Source organism: Cherax quadricarinatus, chromosome 43, assembly GCF_038502225.1.
Source record: "Cherax quadricarinatus isolate ZL_2023a chromosome 43, ASM3850222v1, whole genome shotgun sequence".
Lineage (NCBI taxonomy): Eukaryota > Metazoa > Arthropoda > Malacostraca > Decapoda > Parastacidae > Cherax > Cherax quadricarinatus.
In genome coordinates, this window is record NC_091334.1 from 28,405,266 (window position 1) to 28,413,749 (window position 8,484).

Consider the following 8,484-nt stretch of genomic DNA (forward strand, 5'->3'; position numbering starts at 1 on the left):
GACCCACACCAGTCGATTAACACCCAGGTACCTATTTGCTGCTAGGTGAACAGGACAACAGGTGTAAGGAAACGTGTCGAAATGTTTCCACCCGCCGGGAATCGAACCCGGGCCCTCCGTGTGTGAAGCGGGAGCTTTAGCCACCAGGCCACCGGGTATTGAGTCGAGACTAGTACATGCTTAAGAATGGTTCCTCAGCTAAGGATATCATCCCCAGGTACTGAGTCGAGACTAGTACATGCTTAAGAATGGTTCCTCAGCTAAGGATATCATCCCCAGGTACTGAGTCGAGACTAGTACATGCTTAAGAATGGTTCCTCAGCTAAGGGTATCATCCCCAGGTACCGAGGTGTTAGAAATTCCCGCTGTGTGAATCATTATATTAGCAAACCTTATCACATAACTACTGGGTTGGCCAGGCGTAGCATTAATTAGAATACTGAATAAAGTGGGACTGAGGACACCTCCTTGTGGGACCCCTAATACAAATTCTTTACAACACACAAGACTAATCCAGTAGCCAAGCCATCCTATGTCCATTCTGGCAAGTCCATGTCTGTTACATGTCTGTTGGCTATATCAATGACAGATTTAATAACCTAGGAAGGTAGTTTAAGAGCTGACAATGTGCAGGATGAAACAGATGGCTCATGCAATGATACCAACTCCTTCCATGCATGAAATCACGCAAACAAGAAGACATAATTTTTGAGAAAGATACACCATAAGTTACACCTGGAAAGTCCTGGAGGAACTGGTGCCACATACAAAAATCACTGCCTATGAAAGCAGACAGTGCCACCTCCATCCAGTGAAAAAGCAGGAGTTACTTGAATATACCGAGAGAGATTACAATAAGTGTAAGAAGCCCAAGACTCAGAAAAAAAAAAACACTTCCATCATGCATAAGGTGTCTTGTAGCTCGGTTGGTAGCGCACTCAGCTCACACACTGGGTGACCGTGGTTCGATTCCCGGCACGGATAAAAGCACTAGGCATGTGGAATCCTTACACTTGCTGCTCCTATTCACCTATCAGTAAGTAGGTACCTGGGTGTTAGCCGATTAGTGTGGGTCGCATCCTGGGGACAAGATTAACCTATGTTATGGTCTGTATAAGTTGTATCATGCACTTTTAGACATAAAGGCTATCAAATTAATAATATTATTAATATAATAATAATAATAATAATAATAATAATAATAATAATAATAATAATAATTATTATTATTATTATTATTATTATTATTATTATTATTATTATTATTATTATTATTATTATAGGGCTAACCAACAGACGCTTGGCTATCTTCAAGAGGGAGCTCTAGAAATTCCTCAAGTCAGTTCCTGATCAACCAGGCTGTGGTACATGCTTAGGACCAAGTATGGCTAGGAACAACCTGGTCTGGGACCAAAAGTCTTCAGACCAGTCTTAATTAGCCCTTAAGCCCAACAACAGGGTTCAAAGGCCCTCTGAAACTCAAAACTCAACTAGGGTTCACTCGGCCTTACGGCCAAAGTAACCCTCAACCTAACAATAAGGTTCACTTGGCCTCAAGGTCACAATAATTCTTAACCTAATAATAAGGTTCACTTAGTCTAAGGGGTCACAATAACCCACAACTCAACAATAGGGTTCACTCGGCCTCAGGGTCACAATAACCAAACAATAAGGTTTAATCGGCTTCAGAGACACATTAACTCAACGACTGATAAATCGACCCCAGAAGCCCTCCAAAGTGTCAGGATAATCCTGGTCAATACCTGCGCCTTCTTGCTAGATTCAGAGAACATTGGGGACATATAATAAGTGCAGTAATTAGCCAACTTCATTTCACTTTGGTGAAGGTTTGTGTTCCGGATACAGGAAGACTCGATACAACACAAGCCGTCAGTGGCCCTATATACCACAACAACAACAATAACCAAGCAATTCTCTGGGGTTGACCTGACCCTCTTAGGGTTGACCTGATCTCTTGGTGAACCAGTAAGTGCAATCATCATTTTTCTGGTTGATAAAAATCGACCGTAGCTGGGTTGGTAACGCACTCAGCTCACACACTTATGTCCGTGGTTCAATCCCCGGTACGGCTGGAAACATGAATATGTGTTTCCTTAAGACACTTGCTGTCATTGTTATGATAAGGCTTTGCTCGGATTTTTAACCTCGGAGGGTTAGCCACCCACGGTACGTAGTGTTAGCCACCCAGGATAACCCAGGGTAGGTAGTGTTAGCCACCCAGGATAACCCAGGGTAGGTAGTGTTAGCCACCCAGGATAACCCAGGGCAGGTAGTGTTAGCCACCCAGGATAACCCAGGGTAGGTAGTGTTAGCCACCCAGGATAACCCAGGGTAGGTAGTGTTAGCCACCCAGGATAACCCAGGGTAGGTAGTGTTAGCCACCCAGGATAACCCAGGGTAGGTAGTGTTAGCCACCCAGGATAACCCAGGGTAGGTAGTGTTAGCCACCCAGGATAACCCAGGGTAGGTAGTGTTAGCCACCCAGGATAACCCAGGGTAGGTAGTGTTAGCCACCCAGGATAACCCAGGGTAGGTAGTGTTAACCACCCAGGATAACCCAGGGTAGGTAGTGTTAGCCACCCAGGATAACCCAGGGTAGGTAGTGTTAGCCACCCAGGATAACCCAGGGTAGGTAGTGTTAGCCACCCAGGATAACCCAGGGTAGGTAGTGTTAACCACCCAGGATAACCCAGGGTAGGTAGTGTTAGCCACCCAGGATAACCCAGGGTAGGTAGTGTTAGCCACCCAGGATAACCCAGGGTAGGTAATGTTAGCCACCCAGGATAACCCAGGGTAGGTAGTGTTAGCCACCCAGGATAACCCAGGGTAGGTAATGTTAGCCACCCAGGATAACCCAGGGTAGGTAGTGTTAGCCACCCAGGATAACCCTGGGTAGGTAGTGTTAGCCACCCAGGATAACCCAGGGTAGGTAGTGTTAGCCACCCAGGATAACCCTGGGTAGGTAGTGTTAGCCACCCAGGATAACCCAGGGTAGGTAATGTTAGCCACCCAGGATAATCCTGGGTAGGTAGTGTTAGCTACCCAGGATAATCCTGGGTAGGTAGTGTTAGCTACCCAGGATAATCCTGGGTACGTAGTGTTAGCTACCCAGTATAATCCTGGGTAGGTATGTTAGCTACCCAGGATAACCCTGGGTAGGTAGTGTTAGCCACCCAGGATAACCTAGGGTAGGTAGTGTTAGCCACCCAGGATAACCCTGGGTAGGTAGTGTTAGCCACCCAGGATAACTCAGGGTAGGCAGTGTTAGCTACCCAGGATAATCCTGGGTAGGTAGTGTTAGCTACCCAGGATAATCCTGGGTAGGTAGTGTTAGCTACCCAGGATAATCCTGGGTACGTAGTGTTAGCTACCCAGTATAATCCTGGGTAGGTATGTTAGCTACCCAGGATAACCCTGGGTAGGTAGTGTTAGCCACCCAGGATAACCTAGGGTAGGGAGTGTTAGCCACCCAGGATAACCCAGGGTAGGTAGTGTTAGCCACCCAGGATAACCCTGGGTAGGTAGTGTTATCCACCCATGATAACCCTGGGTACGGTAGTGTTAGCCACCCAGGATAATCATGGGTAGGTAGTGTTAGCCACCCAGGATAACCCTGGGTACGGTAGTGTTAGCCACCCAGGATAATCCTGGGTAGGGAGTGTTAGCCACTGCAGAGGGTTTTGCAAGTCATTGGAACCATTCTTGGTTCTGGGAATGCATTCAACAACCCTGCTCATAGTGTGCATACACACGCCAAGTGTTGCTAGGATGTTACCCTGGGTACTTACACCAGCGTCGAGAATTTTAATTTGATTGGATGAAGCGTTCTTGAGTGATGAGTGAAATAATAAAACTCGAAATAATATTAATAATATTTTTTTCTGTCTTACAGTGGAGAACTACAGTAAGGGGGAGAACGTGGAGTTGGCACTGGAGGTGTCAGTCCCAGGGTGCCACTCGGACACCACCACAATGTTGGTGACACCAAGCACCAAGATGAGAGACATGATAACAACTGCTCTTACTAAGTAAGATCATTATTACTTTGGCTCTTACTAAGTAAGATCATTATTACCTTGGCTCTTACTAAGTAAGATCATTATTACCTTGGCTCTTACTAAGTAAGATCATTATTACCTTGGCTCTTACTAAGTAAGATCATTATTACCTTGGCTCTTACTAAGTAAGATCATTATTACCTTGGCTCTTACTAAGTAAGATCATTATTACCTCTGCTCTTACTATGTAAGATTACTTGTGGCAGCATGAGAATTATTGAGTGATAGTGAATGTGCTATCTTCTTTGTGTCACTCAACCTTTGTGTGTGTGTGTGTGTGTGTGTGTGTGTGTGTGTGTGTGTGTGTGTACTCACCTATTTGTACTCACCTATTTGTGGTTGCAGGGGTCGAGTCTAAGCTCCTGGCCCCACCTCTTCACCAGTTGCTACTGGGCCCTCTCTCTCCCCACTCCATGAGCTTTATCAAACCTCGTCTTAAAACTGTGTATGGTTCCTGCCTCCACTACATCATTTTCTAGGCTATTCCACTGCCTGACAACTCTATGACTGAAGAAATACTTCCTAATATCTCTCTGACTCATTTGTGTCTTCAACTTCCAATTGTGGCCTCTTGTTTCTGTGTCCCCTCCCTGGAACATCCTGTCTTTGTCCGCCTTGTCTATTCCACGCAGTGTTTTATATGTCGTTATCATGTCTCCCCTGACCCTCCTGTCCTCCAGTGTCGTCAGGCCGATTTCCCATAATCTTTCTTCATAGGACATTCCCCTTAGCTCTGGAACTAACTTTGTCGCAAACCTTTGTACTTTCTCTAGTTTCTTGAGATGCTTTATCAAGTGCGGGTTCCAAACAGGTGCTGCATACTCCAGTATGGGCCTGACATACACGGTGTACAGTGTCTTGAACGATTCCTTACTAAGGTATCGGAATGTTGTTCTCAGGTTTGCCAGGCGCCCATATGCTGCAGCAGTTTTCTGGTTGATGTGTGCTTCCGGAGACATGCTCAGTGTTATACTCACCCCAAGATCTTTCTCCTTGAGTGAGGTTTGCAGTCTTTGGCCACCTAGCCTATACTCTGTCTGTGGTCTTCTGTGCCCTTCCCCTATCTTCATGACTTTGCATTTGGCATTTGTCCAGGTCTCTTTGAAGTCCTGCCCGGTCCTCATCTGATTTAATTCTCCTCATTAACTTCACATCATCTGCAAACAGGGACACTTCTGATTCTAACCCTTCCATCATTATTCTTTTTTTTTTATTATCACACTGGCCGATTCCCACCAAGGCAGGGTGGCCCGAAAAAGAAAAACTTTCACCATCATTCACTCCATCACTGTCTTGCCAGAAGGGTGCTTTACACTACAGTTTTTAAACTGCAACATTAACACCCCTTGTTCAGAGTGCAGGCACTGTACTTCCCATCTCCAGGACTCAAGTCCGGCCTGCCGGTTTCCCTGAATCCCTTCATAAATGTTACTTTGCTCACACTCCAACAGCACGTCAAGTATTAAAAACCATTTGTCTCCATTCACTCCTATCAAACACGCTCACGCATGCCTGCTGGAAGTCCAAGCCCCTCGCACACAAAACCTCCTTTACCCCCTCCCCCCAACCCTTCCTAGGCCGACCCCTACCCCGCCTTCCTTCCACTACAGACTGATACACTCTTGAAGTCATTCTGTTTCGCTCCATTCTCTCTACATGTCCGAACCACCTCAACAACCCTTCCTCAGCCCTCTGGACAACAGTTTTGGTAATCCCGCACCTCCTCCTAACTTCCAAACTACGAATTCTCTGCATTATATTCACACCACACATTGCCCTCAGACATGACATCTCCACTGCCTCCAGCCTTCTCCTCGCTGCAACATTCATCACCCACGCTTCACACCCATATAAGAGCGTTGGTAAAACTATACTCTCATACATTCCCCTCTTTGCCTCCAAGGACAAAGTTCTTTGTCTCCACAGACTCCTAAGTGCACCACTCACTCTTTTTCCCTCATCAATTCTATGATTCACCTCATCTTTCATAGACCCATCCGCTGACACGTCCACTCCCAAATATCTGAATACGTTCACCTCCTCCATACTCTCTCCCTCCAATCTGATATTCAATCTTTCATCACCTAATCTTTTTGTTATCCTCATAACCTTACTCTTTCCTGTATTCACCTTTAATTTTCTTCTTTTGCACACCCTACCAAATTCATCCACCAATCTCTGCAGCTTCTCTTCAGAATCTCCCAAAAGCACAGTGTCATCAGCAAAGAGCAGCTGTGACAACTCCCACTTTGTGTGTGATTCTTTATCTTTTAACTCCACGCCTCTTGCCAAGACCCTCGCATTTACTTCTCTTACAACCCCATCTATAAATATATTAAACAACCACGGTGACATCACACATCCTTGTCTATGGCCTACTTTTACTGGGAAAAAATTTCCCTCTTTCCTACATACTCTAACTTGAGCCTCACTATCCTCGTAAAAACTCTTCACTGCTTTCAGTAACCTACCTCCTACACCATACACTTGCAACATCTGCCACATTGCCCCCCTATCCATCATGTCGTTCACATATACCAAAAATAGCACTGGTCCTAGGACCGACCCCTGTGGGACCCCGCTCGTCACAGGTGCCCACTGTGATACATCATTACGTACCATGACTCGTTGTTGCCTCCCTGTCAGGTATTCTCTGATCCATTGCAGTGCCCTTCCTGTTATATACGCCTGATGCTCTAACTTCTGCACTAATCTCTTGTGAGGAACTGTGTCAAAGGCCTTCTTGCAGTCCAAGAAGATGCAATCAACCCACCCCTCTCTCTCGTGTCTTACTTCTGTTATTTTATCATAAAACTCCAGAAGGTTTGTGACACAGGATTTGCCTTCCATGAATCCGTGCTGGTTGGCATTTAGTATACTCTTGTTCCGTTCCAGGTGCTCCACCACTCCTCCTGATAATCTTCTCCATAACTTTGCATACTATGACTCAAGAAATCGTAATGACACGATTGCAAACAAACCATACCCTCGGCCGGGATTGAACCCGCGGTCATAGAGTCTCAAAACTCCAGCCCGTCGCGTTAGCCACTAGACCAGCTAGCCACAATAAGATTCATCCAACTAGGTATATTTCTACACCATAGGAAGGTTAGCACAGGCACCTCTGTGACCACAAATACAAGTTTTTACAGACGAATCTCCAGCTAGCGTGGCTGTGACGAACTCTAGCTCAAGTCCCTTCACTGCCGTCAACATGGCTCAAGAAATCGTAATGACACAATTGCAAACAAACCATACCCCCGGCCGGGATTGAACCCGCGGTCATAGAGTCTCAAAATTCCAGCCCGTCGCGTTAGCCACTAGACCAGCTAGCTGGTCTAGTGGCTAACGCGACGGGCTGGAGTTTTGAGACTCTATGACCGCGGGTTCAATCCCGGCCGGGGGTATGGTTTGCATACTATACACGTCAATGACAGGTCTATAGTTTAGTGCCTCTTTTCTGTCTCCTTTTTTAAAAATGGGAACTACATGTGTGTGTGTGTGTGTGTGTGTGTGTGTGTGTGTGTGTGTGTGTGTGTGTGTGTGTGTGTGTGTGTGTGTGTACTCACCTAGTTGAGTCCGAGTTCCTGGCCCCGCCCCTTCACTGGTCGCTGCTATGTCACTCTCCCTGAACCGTGAGCTTTATCATACCTCTGCTTAAAGCTATGTATGTGTGTGTGTGTGTGTGTGTGTGTGTGTGTGTGTGTGTGTGTGTGTGAGAGAGAGAGAGTGTGTGTACTCACCTAGTTGTATTCACCTAGTTGTACTCACCTACTTGTGGTTGCAGGGGTCGAGTCATATCTCCTGGCCCCACCTCTTCACTGGCTGCTACTGGATCACTCTCCCTGAACTGTGAGCTTTATCATACCTCTGCTTAAAGCTATGTATGGATCCTGCCTCCACTACATCGCTTTCCAAACTATTCCACTTCCTGACTACTCTATGACTGAAGAAATACTTCCTAACATCCTTGTGATTCATCTGTGTCTTCAACTTCCAACTGTGTCCCCTTGTTGCTGTGTCCCATATCTGGAATGTTCTGTTTCTGTCCACCTTGTTAATTCCTCTCAGTATTTTATATGTTGTTATCCTGTCCTCGCCTATCTCTCCTGTCCTCCAGTGTCATCAGGTCAATTTCCCTTAACCTCTCCTTGTAGGACATACCCCTTAGCTCTGGGACTAGTCTTGTTGCAAACCTTTGCACTTTCTCTGGTTTCAAACTGGTGCCGCAAACTCCAATATGGGCCTAACATACACGGTGTACAGGGTCCTGAATGATTCCTTATTAAGATGGCAGAATGCTGTTCTTAGGTTTGCTAGGCACCCATATGCTGCAGTAGTTATTTGGTTGATGTGCACCTCAGGAGATGTACTTGATGTTATACTCACCCCAAGATCTTTTTCC

General features: G+C 46.0%; 1 protein-coding gene across 1 annotated transcript in view; it reads left to right on the forward strand.

Annotated features, from left to right (window-relative positions):
• The first annotated feature begins 1,854 nt into the window (after nt 1-1,854).
• The window catches only part of Rpp25 (ribonuclease P protein subunit Rpp25), a 33,448-nt gene continuing 26,818 nt past the window's right edge, over nt 1,855-8,484 (forward strand). The window contains exons 1-2 of the mRNA XM_070093810.1: nt 1,855-1,986; nt 3,914-4,049. Coding sequence (XP_069949911.1) covers nt 1,986; nt 3,914-4,049 — 137 coding nt within the window. The 5' untranslated portion in view covers nt 1,855-1,985. The remainder of the gene's footprint in view (nt 1,987-3,913; nt 4,050-8,484) is intronic.